General features: G+C 52.2%; 1 protein-coding gene across 7 annotated transcripts in view; it reads right to left on the bottom strand.

The window, feature by feature from the left end:
- Positions 1-22,939, bottom strand: part of NFIX (nuclear factor I X) — a 97,515-nt gene that overhangs the window by 52,359 nt on the left and 22,217 nt on the right. For 4 of the 7 annotated variants that reach the window (XM_027547921.1, XM_027547924.1, XM_027547926.1 and 1 more), the window contains one exon: positions 16,792-17,323. In XM_027547921.1, coding sequence (XP_027403722.1) covers positions 16,792-17,323 — 532 coding nt within the window. Of the gene's footprint in view, positions 1-16,791; positions 17,560-17,675; positions 17,776-18,334; positions 18,432-22,939 lie in introns of those variants that run through there. The other 3 variants (XM_027547922.1, XM_027547919.1, XM_027547925.1) reach the window with 3 other exon arrangements.

Raw genomic sequence — 22,939 nt, 5'->3', positions numbered from 1 at the left:
GTAGATGTACGAGAGGCTATATGTACCTGACTCTCTCCCCAAATCACAGCAGACAGCAATGAGGTGATAGCAAACCACAGCCCTATGGGTGCAGCCGCATTCATGTTCCTTGAGCCAGGCAGGCCTCCACCTCAGGAACTTGCATTCCTGTGTCCCAGGCCAAAGGACACGGAGAAGGAAAGAAGGCGACACCCCCAACCTACCATCACACCTGCAAACTACACTCCTGAGACAACGGGGCACCAGGCCACCCCTCCACTGGCAAGGGGTCCTTTGGAAGGGACAGCAAATCTTTGAGAAAGTCAAGGACAGTCACAGGGGGCCAGAGGAAAAGAGGCTTACAACCAGGGAGGAAGCAGACTGGAGATTCTTAAGGCAGAGCGAGGAGAGCTGGGGATTCACTCGGAAACCAACAGAACTGACTCTAAGGTCTGAAGCCAGTGGAGGGGCAGCAACGGCAGAATCAACTTCAGAATCGGCCCAGAGAAGTGGCTCTGCGTGTGTGAGTACATGAGACACGCGCTGTTCATGTTGCTTTAATAATTCATTGTTAAGAACCAAATCTAGCCACCAGAGCTGGGAGCAAAGCACCAGCTGGGGAGCGGCAGCCATCTCCAACCCAGGAGGCCTGGTCCTGAGGGGTCCCCAGGAGGGAGTGGCAGGAAGAGCCAGCCCTGTGTCTGCACCCACAGCCGCACAAGAAGCCTGGAGGCTGGGGCTTCCGGGGAGAGGGGCGGGGGTGAGGAGACCCCTGAGCAAAAGGCAAACAATCCCCATGCCCTGAGGCTGCTCCCTGCCACCCTGTGCTGCAGGGCACCTGACAGGCAGGCTGGCCGGGTAGGGAGGGCCTGGCCTGGGAGGAGTTCCCTTCGCGTGTGGGCTGGGAGTTGGCAGCGGTGGTGAGCTGGGGGGCACACAGGCCTTGCCCCTTCTATCAGGACTAGCCACGGAGACACCAGGAAGGCCGGGATGAGGGTGAGATAGGTCAAGCTGGAGCCTATGACCCCCCAGCAGTGGCCCCTCTAACAAGGGGTCCAGGGAGAGGGCAGCTCCTTCCCCATTTTCCTGACACCTTATTCTCATTCTCAAAAAGGGAAATAACAAACATATTTTGAGAAACCAAGTCCTTTTCAATCCATTAACCCACAGCTTCCCACTTGCCTGCCACATTCATTCCAGCCTTTCAGAAGCTTCAATCACTCCTCACCTGCCTGCATTCTCTCCTCATGATGCCCACACAGAAAGCACACCACCACTCTCCCTGGCCCCACTCCCGTCCTTTATCAGCCCCATCTCTGATTTTTATGCCATTTCATGCCTTTGCATCATCTCAAGGATGGGATGGGCTGTCAGCTGCTTCCCATCTGAAGGTAATTCAATATTCAAAATGGGTTTATGGGGTTGTATAAAACTATACTCTGGGTGAAAGCCAGATGCCAAGGCAGATAAAACATAGTCCCAGCACAAGATTCCAGCCTAGCAAGAGAAAGCTACAAAATTAAGTGCAAAGTGTCACAGAGGAGCAAAATTACCCGGCCCTCCGCCAAACCTGGGTCCAGCTTGCATTCAAACAAGGCCTCGCCCAGCTGACTGCTCACTCCTGCAGAAGACTCTCCAGAGGTGCCTGTCTCATGACAAGACACATAAAGGCAGGATTTGGCACTGTGGGAACGCCCGGCCTCTCCCAGGAAGGGTTCACTGGGGAAGCCAACACATGCCTGCAACCACCATCCACAAACCGGGGAGCAGGGCTTTGGCTCACCAGGGACGGCCCTGCAGCCAGAGTGCTTGGTTGGAGAGAAATACAACTCGGGAGGCCCTGCCAAGCCAGGCTGGCATTTGAGTAATTATATTAATGAGTCTCCAAGTTTCAAAATCTAGTATTAGACGGTGGCTTCAGGACCATCATCCTCAGTTACTGTCCCACGTGGCCAGGGACACTCCTGGGCAGCAGCATGGCTACAACAGACTGTGTGTGTGTGTGGTTTAAATTTTGTTTTTTTAATGCATGTATTTGAAACTCTGCCCATGAATAAGTCAGAGAACTCTGGACCATCCTTGGGGCAGGGGCCTCTCATTTGGCCATACCTCTCGGGCTGGCAGTGCCCCGAGAATTACTACTCTTGTGGAGCAATGGCCTTTGTGTTCAAAGCCAGCACTGCTCCCCACAGAGCTCCCCTTGGCACAGCAGGCCAGACTTGCCTGCAAACCCATGGGCCCTTCTGTCCCACCCGTGCTCATTAGCTGCCCAATTCCAAGTCCACACTCAAAAGCTGGGCTCAACACACACAAGGGGCAGCTGATCCTCCTGCTCCCTCCAACCCGGTACAGACTAGACCACTGCACTGCCATCCTGGCCGCCATCTGTGGGCCCTGTCCCAGGCCAGCAAAAATGATGACCTAGTTGGCCATGCTTTACATGTGGTCAGGGCCAGCGGGGACCAAGTGCACTGCAGCCAGGTAGCAAACTAAACTGGCACTAAACACAGGTGAGAAAGAAAGAGTTTGCTATATCCTGTGAGTACAATTCACGTACGCCATGCAAAATGTAATCTGCTCCAAAGGACATCAGGTAGCTTCGAATCCAAATTTCGGTAAACCTCACACGCTCCTTCATCTGTTCCATTTGTGAGGTCTCTTTGGGTGGCGGGCTGGCCCTGGTTGCTGGGTCTGGGAAATGGGCTTTTGTGGAGACAAGTTCTCTTCCTGGGACGAGTGCACTCGTGGTGGGGCCCGTGGCCTGGAGGCTGCAGTGGCCTGTTCAGGTCTATGTGGGAAGCAAGCACGTCTTGCCTCTTGGAAACTCTTTGATAGGCAATGAGGCAATAAGTAATCTTTCATTACTATTGTTTTTTTTTAATAACAGGCAAAAGATCCACACTGCCAGGTGGGGCTTACTCTCAGCATCATCTCCATCTTGACTGCAAAGGGACTCTGAGCCTTGAGAAGGCAGAAAGACCCTCTTAGAAGCCCCGTGATTCCCCTAAAAGGTCTCCCAGCTCCACAACCCTACACACAACCAATCAAAACACAGAATACAGAGCTGCAAGAAATTCAGAGGGGAGGCTCAGCAGGGTTTGGGGTCTCTGCTAACACAGGCTAGGGAGGGCTGTCGTAAGGAGAGACACACAGGCTCTGCTCACCCACCTCCAAGGCAGGGCTGCTCTGTCTCACCACTACAGACAGTCCATGATTTCTGATGGTTTGACTCGATTTTTGACTTTACGTGGTGCAAAGCAATACGCAGTAGAAATCATACTTCAAATTTTAAATTTTGATCTTACATGTATAGGTATGGCTGAGTCCCTTTGCTGTCCACCTGAAATTATCACAACATGGTTAACTGGCTATACTCCAATATAAAATAAGAAGTTTTAAAATTTATTTTAATCTTTTCCTGGGCTACTGCTACTGCTAAGTCGCTTCAGTCGTGTCCGACTCTGTGTGACCTCGTAGACGGCAGCCTCCTCCGTCCTTGGGATTCTCCAGGCAAGAATGCTGGAGTGGGTTGCCATTTCCTTCTCCAATGCATGAAAGTGAAAAGTGAAAGTGAAGTCGCTCAGTCGTGTCTGACTCTTTGCGACCCCATGGACTGCAGCCTACCAGGCTCCTCCGTCCATGGGAGTTTCCAGGCAAGAGTACTGGAGTTGGTTGCCATTTCCTGGGCTAGCGATATGCAGTATAATATAATATACGGCATATACTGGTACTCTTGTGATTCTGGGCAGTGGCAGTGAGCCACAGCTCCCAGTCATCCAGTCAGGAGGGTAAACAACCATTACACTTACAACCTTTCTGTACCCATGTAATCGGGCATCCCAGGTGGCTCAGTGGTAAAGAACTCGCCAGCCAATGCAGGAGTTAAAGGAGACATGGCTTTGATGCCTGGGTCAGGAAGATCCTCTGGAGAAGGAAATGGCAACCCACTTCAGTATTCTTGCCTGGGAAATCCCATGGACAGAGGAGTCTGGTGGGCTACATATAATCCATGGCGTCGCAAAGAGTCAGACAGGACTTAGCGACTAAACAATAATAACAACCCACATAATCCCTCTGTTTTTCACACTTTTTTATGGTATAGTATTCCATAAATTATGTAAGGTATTCATCAGTTTATTATAAAATAGGCTTTGTGTTCGATGATTTTGCCCAGTTGTAAACTAGTGGAAGTGTCCTGAGCACGTTTAAGGTGGGCTAGGCTCAGCTATGATGTTCGGTAGGTTAAGTGTATTAAAAGCATTTTTGACTTACAGGATTTTCAGTTTATGATGGGTTTATCAGGATGTAGCCCGACTGTCGGTTGAGGAAGATCTACAGTGACGTTTGGGGCCAGGTGGTTCCTTGTTGAGAGACTGTCCTGTGCACTCGCCCTGACTCACGAGATGCCAACAGCACCCCCCCCTGGCTGTGACAACCAAAAGCGTCCACAGCAGTTGCTAAATGTTCCTGAGGGGCAAAATCAGCCCTGGTGGAAAACCACTGTTCTCAGATGGCCAACCATCCTGGTTTTCAGGGGACAAAGGGCTTTCCTGGGAAAAGGGACTTTCAGCGCTGAAACCAGGAAACTCCTGGGCAAATGAGGACAAGTAGGTCACTCACCCTTCCTCCCAACTAACTTCAATCGCTCCACCTGCCATCAAAACGCATTTCCTCCTCCATCTTCAGGGATGCAAGCCTCAGCTCTTCATCACTGTGTATGAAACCACTTCTCATACACCTGAAGAAATGACATCCCACCCCACAGATCCTTCTGGGGCCAAAACATCGTCCTTGCCTCCTCTTCCTTTCTGAGCACCATCTCCCACGGCCATGACTTTCACAGGCTCTCTGAGACATGCACCGAATTGCTCACATATTTTTTATATTACTAAGGCCGAAATTGACCTAAAACCTCCGCTAGGAGCAACGGCCCCACCTTGGTGAGGACAGAACTGGGGTGCAGAGCCCTGGTGGGCGCACATTTCAACTCCCCTTCAGCAAGTGGCCCGCAGCTGTGGAGAGACCCCCTAGGAGGCAGGAGGATGGAGAGAGACCATTTGGCTCTCCTGTTCTCCCCAGCACTCAGCTGAGTCTCACACGAGCTGCTAGACACAGGGACGGGACCTGAGACCCTCTAGAGAGGACGTGAAAGGACATGGAATTTTCTCCCTGGTGCTGGTTGAACACCTGAGAGTCCATTGCGCCGGGGATCCCACCTGGTAGGCCTCAGGATTAGCATCCCCCCTCCCCCCGCCCCCAAAGCTTTCTATCCGTTTGCCTCCTCCCTTTAAAGGCCTCTCTTCATTTGGTCCCCCAGGGAGCCGTCTGTTACTACAGAAACAATGATGTCATGTGGGGGGTGGGGCTGCAGGTCCCTCCCACCCCTCCCTAGCTAGGTATCACGCCTGCCTACATCACGGCTCAGAAATTTATAGCCCAGCGCTGGGTATTTATAAGGTGGCTCTGGTGTGACCACAGATTCAGAGCTGGGCTGGTGACTATTTATAGCCAGAGGATATACACTTATTACATGCCCCCCCCCCCCCGTATTCTGGGCCACGTGTTATATAACTGCCATTATGCAATAACACCCATTACATAATAATTATACACTAATGGGGATATAATCTGCAGGCGTAATAAGGACACACTCCCCAAGGCTGCACTCGGTAGGCCTCCTGCAGGCCGCCTCCAGGGATCTCTGGGTCTCTCCGCACGCTCCACCCCGTCCAGGAGTCAGCAGGTGTCACCCTGCTCCCGGCTGTCATCCACAGCCTCCCCAAGGCCATCAGACCCAGCCGCAAAGCTCTATCCAGGCTACTTCTTCCTGTCTTGTCCCTGCCCCTGGCCTGCAGAGAACACTTCTGTCTGCTGTATCTTTGAGCCCAACACAAAGAATTATGAAGGGGTAATTCCTAGAAGGCTGAGAGACACTTCACTCTCCATTTCAAGAAAGGAAAAAACCAGCAGCAGTCACCCCTGGAAGGAGCCTGTAGGGTCTAGAAAAGCCTCCAGCATGCCAGGCCAGTTGGCAGAGGGTTGGCCCCATGCAGAGGAGCACCCTGGCCCTCCAGGAAAGAGCTGGAAAGAGGCAAGGACTGGGGCCAAGCCAGGCCCGGTCAGGCAGGCCACTTCCCAGTGGCTCCTCCTTCCCTAGTCACCCCGCAGGGGCCAGGCTTTCCGGGGGCCCTGACTGCCGCCATCACCGCTGGCGTTACACCACTGGCAGGAATACCCCAGAGCAGAAGCCTGGCTGGTCGGATGACAACACATGCTCTATGGTCACCCTGCTCCCAGGAAGGGCAAACAGAAACTGTCATTTCAGGGGAAAAGAGGACAGGGACTCTGCACCTGGGGTGACGGGGGACACGGGTGGAATGGGCAGGGGACAGGAAAATTTAAGACCGCGATAACACATGATGGAGTCAATTCAATTAGCCTAAACATACCATCCACTCTTAAAATAGATAACTGTATTTAAAAGTGGTTTGATGAGAAGTTAACTGATGAAAAACTAGAAGAACCTACACAGATCTGGGAAGTAAGTTTCTTTCTGGCACAGGAGGGTGGTTTGGAGAGCCTGTCCCTTACATTTCCCTGTTGTTTGAAGTTCTAATAAAGAGTGTGTCTTACTACCATAATAAGAAAAATCAAATACATCTTTTAAAAAGAGTAGTGCCAAGGCGCAGGCGACACTTCCAGTCTCCGCATCCCATGCTGCAGAAACAAAATGCCGCTCTCTGGGCTCTGGGGTGGGCCTCATGTGGGCACTGGCTCTCCCCACAGGCCCGGGTCAGCTGAGCCATAGATCCCAGTTCCTGTCCCCAGAACAGCAGCCCGGGCACCAGACAGACTACGATGCAAAACGTCAGGAGGGACGTTCAGCAGGAGACTCAGAGCGGTACTCGTGGTTCCCAAGGGGAGAGGAGCCCCCGCATGGTTTTAGTCCAGGGTCTTTCTGCCCAGAAAGGGGCAAATGGAACCAGACAGGAGGGGAACAGCCAGGGCTCAGAGGTTCTGCCACCACTCGAGAAAACATAAATGGGTCCTAAACTGGAAGAGAGGCAAGAGGTGAATCTGGGGAACGTTTTGTCCGAATCTCTCCATTTCTTATAGGCCAGAGGATCTCAGCTGGGGCAACTCTGCCCTCAGGAATACTTGGAAACGTATGAAAGTGTTTCAGTTGTCGGACTTCCCAGATGGCACCAGTGATAAAGAACCCGCCTGCCAATGCAAGAGACGTGGGTTCAATCCCTGGGTCTGGAAGATCTCCTGGAGGAGCGTACGGCAACCCATTCCAGTATTCTTGCCTGGAGAATCCCATGGACGGAGGAGCCTGGAGGGCTACGGTCCATAAGGTCACAAAGAGTCAGACACGACTGAAACGACTTGGCAAGCGTGTATTTTGGTTGTCGCACCTAGGGGTGAAGGGTGTATCTAGTGGATCAAGGCCAGAGGTGTTGTTAACCACCCTATGATGCACAGGACTGTCTCCATGACACAGAAGGATCCAGCCCCAAAGTCAACAGCATCATGATTAGGAAACCCTGTTCTATGGGACCTGATTTCAATGGTTAAGAGGTGAAGTCTCTATCTTCTTTGCCAGGGAAACAGGAAAATCTTCAGCAGTGAGCTATCCTCTCTCACACCCAGCCCCCTTCAGCATGTTGGAAGAGTTTTTATATACATAACCCTGAAGTTTTCAAACTTTCAAAAAAGGGTAAGAGGGAGAGTCTACGTAAATTCAGCAGCATAAAAGGCAATAGACAGCAGATTATTGCAAAACTTCCAGCGATCATCTGGTTAATTAGGATAATTATATTCACTTTTATTTCAAGCTGCAATTCCAAAGACTCCCAGGAAAAAGGGCGTGACCGAGCAAGGATCAGGGATTCCCAAGATCCAGCCAAGCCTGCCTGGCCGCACACCTGGACCTCCTGCACAGTCTACCTTCCCCAGGACGGGGCGCCAAGAAGCCGAGCTGGCCAAAGCCCGACGGGGGTGAGCAGCCGGCCTCCCCGCCTGGTCCGCGCTAGCGTGCGGCCTCTCAGCTCAGGGGCAGGGGGCTGCCTGGCAGGAGCAGAGGCCACCGTCAAGGACGGGCCAGGTCCCCGCGGTCTGTTTCCACCCTACGTGCTCAGCAGCTGGGGGAGCCCTTGAGCTGAGCCACAGGCTGGGCTCCAGCCCCTCCGTCTCAGCTCCTGGAGAGCAAGGGAGACCATAGGGACCTGTGCAGCTTTCTCCTCTGAGACCCCACCAAGGCCAGCAATCCCCATGACGTTCAAGGAGCAGCGAGGCCCACAGAGGGGAGCCAGGGTGCTCGCTGACCAGAAACCTGGGTCCTTCTGCAGGAAACTGTGCAACCCAAGCGCCCTGACATCGCTGTACTGGGTTCCCTTCTCTGTACGGTGGGGATAATGATACCTGCCCTGCCTATATCACTCAACCATTGTGAGGATGCAATCAGCCCCAGACAAGCTGAAAAGGCTCAGCCAGCTGACAAAAACGAGCTAATTCCTCACTGTCTTTCAAGGTGAAGTTCAAGCAGGTCACCTTCCAGGAAGCCTCCCAGGTCCTTGAGTCTGGTTCCCCAGGTCCTCACTACACACAAAGACCCCTGTGTGTGTCACCTGAGTGCACACGCTCACCGCTGGGTATGCGGGCTTAAAACCAGAATCGATGTTAAGAATTTGGGTGGTTAACACGCGAACAGGACTCAACACGGTGCCTCGACCATAAGGGACCTTCAGCGGAAAAATGGAATTAAAGCAGAGCATGGAGACCACAGGTGTGCCCTCTCCTCCACCAACAGGGCACCTGAGCAAAGCAGTGTCCCTTAAGTTATCAAGTGTCCTCCAAATTAATAACAAGCGATGCACAGAGATCTCTTCTCAATACTCTGTATTCATCTATATGGGAAAAGAAGCTAAAAAAGAGTGGACATTTATGTAAGTATAACTGATATGCTTTACTATACAACTGAAACTAACACAATATTGTAAATCAACTATGCTCCGGTAAAAATTAAAAAAAAAAAAAAATGATGGCCCTGACCCTGGCGCAGTGGCATGCCAGGTTGTCATTAAGACATCAAAAGTGAGGAAAAGAGTCAGAACACCCCCCACCACTGATAGCCAACCAGCCACGGTGGCTGCTGGGGGCACAAGTCACTTGGAAGACAGGCCCACAAAGGGCAATCCTAGAATATTTTCTTAAACCCCTAGAAAATCAGATATTAGACATGCATACAAACAATGTAAGGAACCCAGGTACCCGGGTGGGAAGGGGGTGAAGCCCAGTCCAGCCAAACCCCCCTGCCGCCGCCCCTCTGCCTGCTGGGACCCTTTTCTAATGCCAACAACTCTTCAGCTCAAACATGCTTAAAATGGCGACGGCGGCCTGCAGGGCCAGGCGTTTGTCGTACTGTTTGCCACTGTGCCCTCAGTGCCAAGAAAAACCTATCATGAGAAATGCCATCAGCTATATTTATCTATCTCTCAGCCCCCCAGCCTCCTCCTTCCGTCTGCCAAGCAGGCCTGCGGAGCCCCCCTCACCCAGTGGGCACACTTCCCTGTTGCTGACGCCCGTGACCACCTGCCCAAGCCTCGCTTTCCGGCTCTCTCTTCCCCAGCCCCGGCAACCAGGCTCCATACAGACACAGCAACCAACAAGCTGCACGGCTTCTCACTGGTACATCAGGTGTGCCCACATGAGCTTAAGGTCATGCACCCACATAGGTGCTGATCACCACGTCTGTGGCCCCAAACCATGGGCACTGGTGGTCCTCCGTCCCCTTTCAGTCTCGGCTCCCTTCTCGTCAGCCAGAACCAGTCTGCCCTCTGTGAGCCGTGGGCCGGATCCTCTGGAAGGGGAACCCATGCCGCACCATCTCAGAGGCCACTCGTCATGTGGAGACAAGAGGCGTGGGGTGAACATGTGAGCCTGGGAGGACAGGGGCTCCTCCTGGGCCTGTGTACCATTGTCGGCAGGATGCTCGGCTGGAGGGCAGACCTCTCAGCCCCCCAGTTCCCAGATAGAGAGTGGGGAGCCCCCGCCTGTATTCCAGAGTGCTAAGAGTTTCCAAGGAGTCTACATGTTAAAAGGACTCCCCCCATCCCCTTCCCATCCATCCAACCAAGAAGGCCACGGCAGAATCGGGGATGATAAAGGGAAAACGGCAAAGTCAAGGTTCAGGACCTTTCAAATCCTACAGCTGCTGGGGATGCGGCTCACAGGGGGAATGTCCTTCCATGCCAGGCACTTCCGACCTTTCCTTACACAAGCAGCAGGGCTCCTAGCTGATCCTTTCCACCTTCAGGCCTAACACAGAACATGTGAAGGTGAATTGGCGACTGTATCCTAAGCCCCCTTGCTTCAGAAGGCAGTGCCCACACCCCGTCCCAGGCTTCTCCCCAGAAGGCTGCCTCCCGCCTCTGAGCCCCTCACTCAGAAAAGAGTTCCTGGGAGCCAACTCCTCTGAGAATGAAGCAACCCAAATAAAAATTTTAAAACCCAGAAGCTCTTTCTCTCCTGCCCCCTCCCCCTCTACTGGCAAATGAAAACAAACAAGAAATCAAAGAGGTCTTTTGTGTGAGCACCGCGCTGACACTGCTGGGGCCTTTGAAAGGACTTCTGAATCGGACACTGAAGGATAAAATAACTGAAGCGTGGCAGCTCCTGAGACAGGGGGTGGGGTAGGGGTGGGACTGACGGGGCACAGAGAAAGAGGGGTGGGGAGGGAGACACCTTCTTCCCAGGACAGAAAGGGGGCTGTGTAGCTGTACCTTCTCTGCTCAGCGGCTGCAGGACTCCAGGACAGAGGGGGACCAGGGCACAACCTTCTACCCCTTTGGCCTACCTTCCTCAGCATCCCAGGTCCCTGCAACTCTAGAAGGCGCTGAGATGGGCCCTGCCTCCTCCTTCACAGCCCACCTGGAGCTGTCCTGTGAAGCCCTGAGGGGTCTCCCTTCACCTCTGGCATGGATCACTGTTCACATCTATAGGTCAGTGCCTTCTAGAAATTATCAGGGGACCTTTGCTCAAAGCTTGCAGACCGCATGCAAGAGTCTCTCATTCTTAGAAGGGCCTTGCTCACAGTAGGTTCACCAAGTGCGCATGTATTTCATGAATAAAGAAAATTCAACCATCTTCCTGCAGTGCCAAAAAGTAAGCCGAAGCCTCAGGAAGTCCTTCCACACGTCTGGCCCCCAGCCCTCCTGCTACAGAGCGGCCCCGTTTCCTCTGGGTGGGCGGTGGAGCACAGCTGGTCACCATGCTCGGGCTCCCAGGTCCCCTCTGGCTTATTCATGGGCCAAACTCTGCCAGCTCAAACTCAGACAAAGGTAGTTCTTTTTTTCCCCCTTGAGCTACAGCTTCCAACTCAGCCATGACAGTGAGCACTCCACCAGGACCGCCTGCACATTGCAGCCAGCGGGGACCCCTGACTGGCTGGAGGGACACACTATGGACAAAGGGGTTACGAGCAGATGGTTAACGGAGTCCTAGAATGAGACCAGCCTGGGAGGTCTGGGCATCTCTGATCTCTTCTTTGGGGTCACCCCCTCAGAAGTCAGCCTGAACTGTATTACCCCTTCACATCACCCCGTGTGTGACCCGTGTCACAGTAACAGAGTAAAGACGGCCTGGGCAGGCTTCTCAGGTGTGCAGCCTAGGCCGTCACGCAGACCCCGTGCTTGGTTTAATGATCTAACTATCGTCTCTTTGTAGCTCCTAATCATTTCGAACCAGGAATCCCTCATTTTCATTTTGCAAAATATGTAGCTGGAAGGCCTAGCAAATCGTGTGGCTACCTTGGGATCTGCTCAAACTTGGAGTTTCCGTGTCCGGTATAGAATGCTCCAGTTTAAGAGGGCCTCCAAGGGGGTGATGACCAAATGGCAAGGGCGCAAGGAGCTGTGTCAAATGTGGGAGGCGTGAGAGACTGGCAGTGTTTGCCCTGGAGAAGCGACAGCTTCCTGGGAAGAGGGGTGGAGAGGAACTGTGAGCCCTGTCTCCAGCACTTGAAACCCTTCTGTGTTACAGAAAAATAAGCTTTCACCTCGTTCGACCCTTAAGGCAGAAATAAAACCAATAGGTAAAGGTGACAGGGAGATGTCCTAGGGCTCAGGGAGTTGTAACATCAGAATCGCAGCAGCCGTCATCCACTGCTTGCTTGCTATGTGCCAGTACCTTTACATGTTAGCTGTTCAGTCCCTTTAACCATGTTCTGAATTAGCTGAACAGCAGACTTTTACAATGACGGAAGCTGATCCTTGAACCACAGTGACATCTCTTCTGGGACACTCTCAAAGGCACCTAACCCTACACGGGTGTATCTTGCTGGTTTTAGGAATCTGGTAACTGGGCTCCACAGTCTTCAACAGCCCTGGCACCAGATGGTGCTGCCTCAAAAACAGACCAGCGCCCTTTCTGGGCCTGGAAACAAGAGGCATGGGTGAAGAGGCACTGGGGCCTCAGGAGGAGCAAGGCCTCTGGAGAGGGCAGCTGGTGTGCCCTTGGCCACTCCCATGCACTCACACCAGAGCCACCAGATGGGGCCAGGCATCCAGCAGAAGCCTGGGGGACACCACTGGCACCGACCACATCTTAGCAGGGCTGACATGGCGGGCCAATGCCCTCCGCTGCCGAGGAAGCCCTCGCTTGGACCAGAAAACCGGCGCTCACTGAAAAGCCCCAAGCTCTGAAACAGACAGTGAAAACCAGGGAGCTCTTATACTGAGAAGGGCAACTCTGCACTTGAGAAAATCCACTTGGACAGATCCTTGGGTGCTAATCCATTTCCTGTGACAGGTAAGGCCCACCTGTCCTCAGACCTGGAGATAAGGAGGGAGGCAGAAGCTCCTTTTGGAGCAGCACATTGACCGACGCAAGGGAACACAGCCTGCTGAGCCCAGACAGGGAAACTCTACAGGAGAAACCATCAGGTCCCTTCCACAACAACAACCCAAAAACTTCCAGGAAAGAAACCAATATGAAGAAGGAGGAAGAAGGGGAGGATCGCCTAGAGATCATGAGACTTCCAAGACGGAGCAAGCCACTTTAGCGCATGAACTTGATCAGAATCCTGACCTACACAAACAAAATTCGGAGACTTAGGGAAATGTGAACACTGCCCAGCTAAAGAAACCATTTTCAGTGTGATAGTGACACTATGTTTCCATTTTTCAAGAATCTTTATCTTTAGAAACATGCAGAAATATTAAACACAGGAGAAGCTATAAGGCCTGGATTTTCTTCTAAACAACTCAGAGTAGGTGGCCATCAGGGGCTGTGGCTGGATCGAAACTAACCATAAGTTGGCACTGGTAATGGGGGTTCCTTCTATGTGTAAATTTCTCTGTAGTGAAAAAGCAGAGATAAAGAAAAGAGCCACCCCCTGAACACCTGGACTTAATGGGCCTCCACTGTGGGCCTGTTGGAGGGATCTGACGGGGAGAAGCTGACGTTTTCATTCAGTAAAGCATTTTATTACTTTCAGATTTTTTTTTTCTCTTCTAGGATGGAGGCCTAGATTAAGGATGGTCTGAAGATGCCCGTTTACCTTCAGATCCTGGCAGAAGCTTTGGGGAGAGTACAGCCATGCTTCCAGATCAGTTCAGCCACCCTTCCTTACACAAGCATCTTTCCGCCTGGCCCCAGGTTCTCCTCTGTCTCCAGCCACTGCCCTGGGACACCCCCTTTGAATGGAAGGACAACGTCAAAAATGTACAGCCTCCTTCCCATGGCAGTGCTCTCCGACCCGGTTCTGCTTCAACATACCCTCCTGAATGGGAAAGGTACCCAGCAGGAAGGCCACCCTCATGAAGGGTGCAAAACACTCTGAGTGGCCTTTTAGGGCCCTGTGTTCCGGGAATGGGGCTCTTGACGTCACATACACTCGTCCTTTAGTCCCTCTCAACCATGCCACTTCTTAAAGCTTCATGTGAGACAAAACAAGGGCCCACAAGGGCCAGGGATGACGGATGACAATGGCGCCTGCAGGGGAGGCCACACCCCCAAGCTTACGATCACAAGTCTGCTTGTCATCAAACCTGGCACACCAGTTCAGCCCAGATCAGGTTCTTCAGCCATTTGAAGGGAAGGACAGCATTTCTTTTAGAATCTAAAGTAACCCTTGTCTGAGCCCTTGCTGCCCCAGCCACCAACCCTGGTTTATACTGGAAGGAAGGAACAAGTGGCACCTTACTGAGTAGATCTTCGCATGGACATGGAAGAAGAAGGTTTTACTATTGGACTGGCACTGTTGGGGGGCTCAGCCAGGAGAAGACATTTGCGGGTAAATTGGAGTGGTTTGGAGAGAAAGCCATGACCACCATTCCATGCAATCTCGAGCCATCTACCCAAGGCCCATGGGTAGGCCACACCATATCCACTTACCCCCACTCCCTCAGAAAGGTGCCCTTGAGTTAAAGCAATTTCAGCAACAAAATTCCTACCTTCCTGGAAACTATCTGGAGTCCAGGGACCTGAACTGTTGACAAATTATAAGAAAACATCCTCATTTCTCCACTCAGCTTTTGTCAAGGAACTCAGCCTCAGCTGGGACAGAGGGGGCCAAGACTACATGTGATGGGCATGGATTTACTCATATTCCTGGGAAAGTCTTCTCATTATGTCTAGCGGGCAAGTAGGGGTGCCACCCTTCTCCTTACACCTGCCTGGTCAGTTCAGGAGCCAGCTGGCTGGTCAGGAAACGGTCTCCATCACACATACTTCACCCTACCTTGGCCCCCTGCTAGCAGCAGTAAAAAATACGACCTAAAATAAAAGAAGTCAGGGAAACAGCTCAGCTACAGGATCCAGCTACAGAGCAAGGTAGAGGAAGCTGGCTCAGGAGGAAGATGGGTATTGGTTTCACCTTAGGGGCCCTAGGTCCAAAATTGGAAGGTACAGCAGCCCCTCTAAGAGGAGCTATCTGACAGACGCAAGCTCAAGTCTTCAAGTCTGCCCCAATCCACTTCTAATACCACTACCTCCCATTCTGATTTGCTGCACAGACAGAGAAGCAGGGAATAACTTTTAATTTTTGCTTTGGTCTCCTTTCCAGAAAGAAAAAAGATGAACAAGGAAGAGGACCAGCAGTTGGTCATTCTTTGTGAGGGGGCTATGATAGTCATACAGGGCCAGGTACAGGCCTAGAAAGATCCACAGAGGGAAATACAGTGGGAGAGGGGGGAGGGGGGTGGTGTTCACTGCCTCCATCCAACCACCAAAGCCACTTCTCAGAAGAGAGAATGAGCAAGAAGAGAGGCCTAAAATATCACCTTTTCCTCCTCCTGAGTTTCCCAATATATAAACTCTCAGTGCTAATCCGAATCGAGTCCTCAACCCTGACGCAATACTGAAAGTGCCCCAAAATTTCCTTTTTGGATTAAGTCATCTCTCTCCTCCCAACATCCCAAACAGGCAAGGGGGTAACCACAGCAGAAAAGTGAGTTGCTTTTCTTTTTTGTGAATGAACAGGAAGGAAGATACACACACACACACACACACACACACATATTTGCGGGGAAAGAACATTCACTAGAGTTGAAGTTAAGCCACATTCTCTTACATTCGCATGAAGAGAGAAAGAAGGGGGGAAAAGGAGGGGGAAACGTTGGAATGGTGGAAAGGAAAAAAAAAAAAAAACACAGAAAGAGAAAGGTTTGGTAGCCCTCTCATTACAAGTTGGTTGGGCATAATGTAAACACACTTCTGCCTTGCTTAATCACAGAGTGCCGCCGTTTAGGTTTCAAAGGCGGCAGTAAATTGGGCGTAGCTGAGTGGAGGCTAAAAATTAACCAGCCATCTCTGTTTCAATTTGTAAGAAAACAAAAGCGGAAAGAAATTATAAAAAGGGAAAGGGTAGGGAGGGGAAAAAAAAAAAGGAACAGAGGAGAACTGAACCACCGCAACCCAAAATGCAGGGTGAAATTGGAAAAGCAAAGAGGAGAGAGAACACAAAAGGAAAAGGAGATTTTGCAGAGTTTTGATTGTTTGTTTCTTTAAGACCTCTTCCACTGCAATACCTGCTCCCCCAACCCCCAGCAGAGGTGTTGGGGCTTGGGGCATCCACTCCCGGAGGGTCTCACTACTTCAGCTGAGACCCGCAGGGGAAGGGGCGGTAAAGGGGAAGAACGCAAGGGAGCTCTGCTCATTTTCACTCTCTACGAAATCGAATGACTTTTCTCCTCTCTGTCAGCCAAAACAGCTCCCCCCTGGGCATCTGGGCCCCAGAATCTGCCCGCCTCTGCCTTCTTTCCTCTTTTCTATTCATTCTGTTTCAGATCCCAGGGTTTTACACGCCCCTCTCTCCACCGAACCACTGCCCACCCCGCTTGTGCCAAATCTGGCTTCTCCCCAGGACTTGAAGCGAAGCTGCAGGAAAGCCGGTACCTGCCTCCCAATACTTTTTCTGACTCATTTAAAATCAGAGCAAGGAGAGGTGTTTTTTTTTTTTTTTTTGGTGATGGTGGTGGTGTTCCTCACAAACTCTCACCATCGCGGGCGTCCTGGCCCCAGTCCTAGGACCTGCAGCGTCTTTTGAGTCCTCCAAAGATGGACAAGCACGAAAATCAAATCGGTAACATGGCAAATGAGCAGAGGAAGAATGGAGCAAGTGGAGGGAAACAGAAGGGAAAGGGGAACATCAAAGGAGCTGCAGGCCTCAGCAGAACGGGTGCACCAGTTAGGCCCCTGGTGTGTACATGCAAGGATCCCTTGGAAGGAAGAGGTACAATAAACAGAACAAATGCCAGCAAGTAAAATAAAATGGGGCGGAGGGAGAAGGGGGCATTGAGAGCGACCTACCCGGAGTGTGGACAAAGTAAGCCAGATAAAGATCCAGTTCTTTGATTGTGACTCCAATGTGATGTGGCTGCACGCACAGGCCGGGGTTCGAGCACTGGGGCGACTTGTAGAGCCGCTCCCCGTCAGTACTTTCCAGGGGGATCCCCTTAAACAAAATCACCATGACCAGGTCCAGCCTCCACACCTTGTCGGCCTGGCGAAGGCAGTCAATCCGCCGGATCTTGCCCTTCTGGTCGGGGTTGGAGAGCACACAGCAGGGGGGCTTCTTGCCCGTGATGGTCAGCACAAAGTCCTCCCGGAACTCGGGCCGGATGTCTTTGCGCAGCTTGGCCAGCAGCCGGGATGCCCACTTCTGCTTGATCTCGGGCTTCTCGCCCAGCAGCTCGTCCTTCACCGCCCGCTCCTCGTCCTTCGACATCCGCTTCTCGTGCTTCTTGAAGTACTTGCGCTTCCGCGCCTGCAGGTTGAACCAGGTGTAGGAGAAGGCGCGGACGTGAGGCAGCAGCGCCTCGATGAACGGGTGGAACTCATCCTGCAGGCGGCAAGCCGGGAGCATGCGGGGCGAGGGGAGACGGGAGGAGGGGAAGACGGGGTGAGGGGGGGAAAGAGAAAAGGAGAAAAGAAGCGTTAGAAAGGGGGCACAAGGAAAATCGCCTTCTCCTCCTCCTCCTCCCCCCCCCACCCCACGACAATTTTCTCTTGCAATTGTTCTAGGAAAGTGTGGTCTGGAGCCGCCACCAGCCTAGCCTGCCGCTCGCTCCCATCTCAGCCTCAGCAGCCAGACAGAGACACCCAGAGCCTGAGCACACACCTATTCTCTCTCTCTCTCTCCCTCACTCACTCACACACACGCGCGCACAGACAACGTTGCCGTCCACACACACACACGCTGCTGGTATCCCCGCCAGGCTCTGTCGCGCCCATGACATCTCCATGTTCTATGCAGTCTCGAACTCGTGTCAGCTCGCCCCGGCACGAAGTCCAGTCTGCACGAATGCCCGTGGACGCACACGCGGGGCAGGCGAGGGCCGCTTCACGCCCCGACACCGGTAGGTTTTTGGCCACCCCCAGAAGAGCGAACATGACATCCACGAGTCAGCGAGCCAGGAAACGGATTTGGCTTCCCCCTCCCCAGGCTGTTTTCATTCTCTCTTCTGCTCCGATTGGAACATCCACCCCAGCATTTTTTAAATCAGATCTAAATCCTAAATATGTGATTTCAGCTTTGTTATCGACACCAATACTAATGTTAACCACAGTCATAAGGAACAAAACGCTTCTTGTTAGCACAAATAAGGTGGTGGTCTCAGCCACAGTAGGGTTAAAAGCTACGGGGGGCATCCTGTGCCCCGTCCCCACTGACCCCTTCACCCTCTTTCCCACTCAGTCAGGTGACAGAGGGCCGGGCTCTCGCTTTTTGTTTTGTTTTTTTTTTTTTTTTTCCTTTTTTTCTTTTTCTTTTTTGCTTGTTTGCTTGTTTGAAGTTTAAATAATAATTGATTTCTGTTTACAAAAATAAAACTGGAAAAAAATAAATAATTACCATTGATCTGAAGCACCCGGCAAAGCCCAACGCCCGATTCTGAGCTTCTGGACTCAACAGAGTTGTGAGTTGGGGGCGGGTGGGGGGAGGGGGCGGGGGAGGAGCAGGGGAGGAAGGTAAATGTTTTAAAGGGGGTTATTATTGGTGTTCTGGGGACTAGGGGCCGGGCTTGGGTGGATTCTCAAACCCTTCCCCCTCCCCCCCCCCCCATGCTCCACTGCACAGAAGGGGGAAATTAATATTTTTTTTAAAGGAGCAAAAAGAAAGGTCAGGGATAGCAAGCAGAGAGAGGGAGCGAGTCGATTACCACACACGCCAGGTAAACAAAAGCCAACAAAAAATTTTTTTCTTTTTTCAGTTTCACCCCCTGTGCATCCGCTTCCAGCTTTTTTAAAAAATAAATAAATAAAAGAAAAATATACAAAATTTAAAAGTCAAAAACCTACCTCCCACCCCACCCCACCCCCAACACACAACACGCCCTACCCCACCCCTGTGCAAAACAAAAACAAAAACAAAAACGGGGGTGGGGGGGATCGGCAGCTGAAGAAAAAGGCTTTCGGCTTTGGCAGCGGCACAGGGGTGTAAACTTCGGGCTGCCTCCCTCCGCCTCTGAGCCTGATCGCAGGCAGAGGGGGAGCTCACAGATTCCCGGGGAAGAGGACGAGTTCGGACCGGCTGCAGACCGTCGCTGGCAGAAGCGTGCAAAAGAGGGAGGGAGCGAGGGAGGGAAGAAGGGAGGGAAGGAGAGAGAGAGAGGGAGAGAGGGAGGACGTGGATGGGGCTGTGTGTGTGTGTGTGTGTTGTGTGAGTGTGTGCGTGTTTGTGTGTATGTGTGTGCGCTGGTTGGGTTTGGGTTTTTTTTTTTTTTGCTTCTTTTCTCTCTCTCAAACTCCCTCTCTCTCTCCCCTTTCATGCTCAATCCCCATCCATTCGCTGGTGCCAAAGCCAGTAAAAAGGGTGGGGGGGAGAAAGGGGGGAGGGAGACAGAGAAGGATCCACCTATTTGGCAAAGAGACATCCTCGAGCAGCCAATGGCTGCGTCCAAGGGGAGGAGGGAACCGGGCGAGCCGAGAGGGTGGGGAGAGCCCCCGGCAGTTGGAGACCAAAAACAATTTGCCCAATCGACAAGTTCACGTCTAATGAACAAGCAAAGTCCAGCAGTTATGAATTTTTCATTCCAGGCTCCTACTCGGGTCTATTTGGCAGTGGCCACCCAGCAAATCTGAAGGGGGTTGAGGGGGACTGGGACTGAGAAAGACATAGAATTTTTTTTTAAGCCAGAAAAATAAATAAATAAAGGCCTGACTCCGGGCGGGCTGGCGGGCGGGAGGGAGCCCCAGAAGGCCTTGGGGAAAGCAGCTGCGCCTTCTCTCTGTGTTTTGGTTTCAGTCTCTTTCTCTAAGACCCGCACACTCTTTTTCTGGTTCTATTTCTTTTTTTATTTATGGGACGCACAGGGGCGAGTGGAAGTTTTCCTCCCCGGCCATACACACGAGCCTGCCTGCCGTGCTATGAATAGAAAGAGAAGAAGAAAGAGAGCTTGGAAAGTGCCCATGCCAGCAGCACTTCCAGGGCAGGGACCCGGCGCCCAGGGTGCGGCCACCCCTTCCCCCAGGCTGGCGGCGCTCCCCGGAGCGCTCCCAGACTGGGAGGCAGGCCCCCAGCACTGCCCGGCCTCCCTCTCCCCAGCCCCCATCCAGCTCGGTGCCTCCCTCGGCCCACACCCAGCCACACACGCTCCATTAGCGGTGAAGAGGGATGCCAACGCAGTGCAGCTCCGATGGAGAAACTGCAACAGTTTATTAAAATAGCCTCCTGTCACAGCACTCCGCTGACAAGCACTACACTCAGCCACAAACACAGCAGCCAACCCCAGGGGGAAGTGACAAAGTCAGGAAGGTGGACACGACTTCCAGACCCTGAGCCTCGCCACCGCCACCCCCGAACCACCAGCGCCTCCTAAACTCTTAGTTCTTTGCGCTCTCCAGCTCTGCCTGCTCCCCTTGCTCTGTGTTTAGAGTTCCTTGGCTGGAGGAGGGTGAACACTCACCTATGCCCTGTTCAATTCAGATTAAAGGGCCCAAACCATACGGAGCAAGGTATAAGAGCATAAAATAAGAAACCTAACGGAAGGGAGGCAGCTAAGAAAGGAAACAAGGCAGAAGAGAGCCCTGTCAGGAAATGTGAGACAGCCTTGGGGAAACCGAGTCACCCGAATGCGCTCCCCGGGGGCCCCTGCTCTGGGCCTTCCTCCCCGGTGGGAAGGGGAGCGTGGGGCAGGGCAGCCAGGAGTGTGGAAGTCTCTGCGGGGTCCTTTCTGGTAGGGGCTCCGGAGCAGCCAAGCTTTAGGCCTTTGTAAAGCAGTTAAGGAGGAGACAGTTATTTAAAAAATGGAAGAGCGGAGGAGGAGGTTAACACCGACTGAGGGAGGCTGACCCTACTCAGAAACCAGTTCCTACAGCTGTCCTCTCCCCAGGTGAGGCTCAGCCCTCAGCTGGCAACAGAAAGGTCACTGCTCACTCTCGCCCCTTTCTTCCCCATCTGAAACCCTCAGTGGCCTTTAAGCCCAGCGGAAAGATTCGAGGAAGAGGGCCAGGGGTGTGCCCCAACAGAACATGCAGCCCTGAGCCATTGCTGGACCCAGACAATGGGGAAGGCGCCACCCAGCACCTGGTACCCCAGGCCAGGCCCTGACTGGCCTGAGTGAGGTCATGGGCTGCCCGAGAGAAACAGTTAAGAGGGGAGAGAGCAAGAGGCAGGTGTCACTGCAAGACAGGCCTCTTAGGGTGGCATTCAATAACTAACATCACGTTAATAACCACCTTCGGTCCAATTAGCCAAAGATGTTAACTGAGTAACATAAGATACCAAACCTTGCTTCTCCATCTCAAGATGAGATGAAACAAAAAATAAGTAAATGAAGTCAAGATGAGATGGTAGAAACTACAAGTGAGTTTATATTTGGCATGGTATGTTTCTCTGGTATTTTGATTCATACTAAATGCTGGACACCGAACAGAAAATGGCCAGAGTGAGCCTCCTGAAAAATTCTATCATGCTCCCCTCACAGACCACCCTGCCAGGTGCTCAACATGGGTCAACTCTGAATCCCAGTGGTACAGTTGGGCAGGTGGCAGGGGAGATGATGGGTAGAAGGATTCCACTGGAAGTTAGGGAAACAGGACAAGATCTTGGATGAAGGGAGAGGTCAAAGGTCAATGGAATGGTGGAGAGACTGGACAGAAAAGTGGCCCCGGACAACCAGTGCAGTGTCTCAGTGGAGCCTGGGGACCCACTGTGCCCCCTCAACTCTCCCTTAACAGTAGGAGCAAGGTGGCCCTTCCCAGGGGAGGAACGGGGAAGGAGAACAATCACCATTTGTTCTTCACCTGCCCTGCTGGTGGGGTGGCCAGCAACCTTGAAGGTGGGCTGAGGGACTCCCAGGCAGCACTATCCCCTCACCCTGCTCCTTCAGAGGGAGGCCTTCCTGGGTGAGCAGCCAGGGGAGGGTGTTGAGAAGATCTCTCTCCCTCCTGCGGGGCACACTGAGAAGAATTGCTATAGGGGTGTGCCCCACCCCTATAGCCCCCTCCTCCTGAATGCCACTGGTGGCAGCTCTGGGTCCTGGACACGCCCCTCAGAAGCCCCAGACAAAAGGGGACTGTCCCCCTTTTGTTACAAGAGCAGAGAGGCTCCTTCTAGAAGATTACCTGTCCCAGACCCAGCCTCCTTCTCTTCTCCCCTTGGTCTCAGGTCTCGCTGGGAGCTCAGATACTCTGCACCCTGCACCCCGAAGACAGCCAAGACACACTCACACCAAAAAAACCCTCTGAGGAGTCAAGGCTTCTCCAGGGCTGAGTCACCCACAAATGCAAGGGCTCAGGGGCTGGAGGGAGCAAGGGGACAGGCAGGCCTTGGAGGAGGAGAGGGGAGGGAAGAAAGGGAATGAGAGAAAAAGCAACGAAGGGGTAAGGAAGCCAGTGATGTTGGTGAGAGAGCAGTGAGCAAAAAAAGAAAATTGAAGACAACAAAGGAAAAAACTTAGGCAAAATTTGGAGGGGAAGGTATTTTCCCTCATTTAAAACAAAAATCTGAGAAGTCAGAGATTAGACTTTTAAAATTCACATGAGCTTTTAGTTTGTGGAAAGGAATTTTTCTGCCTTTGCTCGAGAAAGGCCTCTCTCATTACTGTCACGTATATAGAATTTGATTTTTTTTTTAAAGCAACAGTTTTCACGGAAACATTTCTGAAATACCCGTGCTGGTTTTAGCCATCACTAGGAAAAATGTGCCTTCAAAAGAAAAAGAATGAACAGGCCGCAGGAGGGGAAAAAAAAGAGGACTAGGGAGAGGGAGAAAGAAAGAGAGAAGGAAGACCAATCCTGAGAAAAACAAGCTGGGCCCAAAACTGCAAAAAGAGAGGACAGAGAAGGAAGGAAAGAGGACACAGCTGAAAAGGAAAAATGAGCAAGGAGAAAAGATAAGGACTCTAGGACAGGGGCGAAAAAAGAGAAAAAGAAGAGGATGAGGAAGAAGGAAAACTAGCTAAAGTGACTGCTGCTAGCTTGAGAAAGTTAAATGTGTGGTTTTTCCAAAAATCGA

This window comes from Bos indicus x Bos taurus, chromosome 7 (genome assembly GCF_003369695.1).
Source record: "Bos indicus x Bos taurus breed Angus x Brahman F1 hybrid chromosome 7, Bos_hybrid_MaternalHap_v2.0, whole genome shotgun sequence".
Classification (NCBI taxonomy): Eukaryota; Metazoa; Chordata; class Mammalia; order Artiodactyla; family Bovidae; genus Bos; species Bos indicus x Bos taurus.
This window is presented reverse-complemented; position numbering and strand designations above follow the sequence as displayed.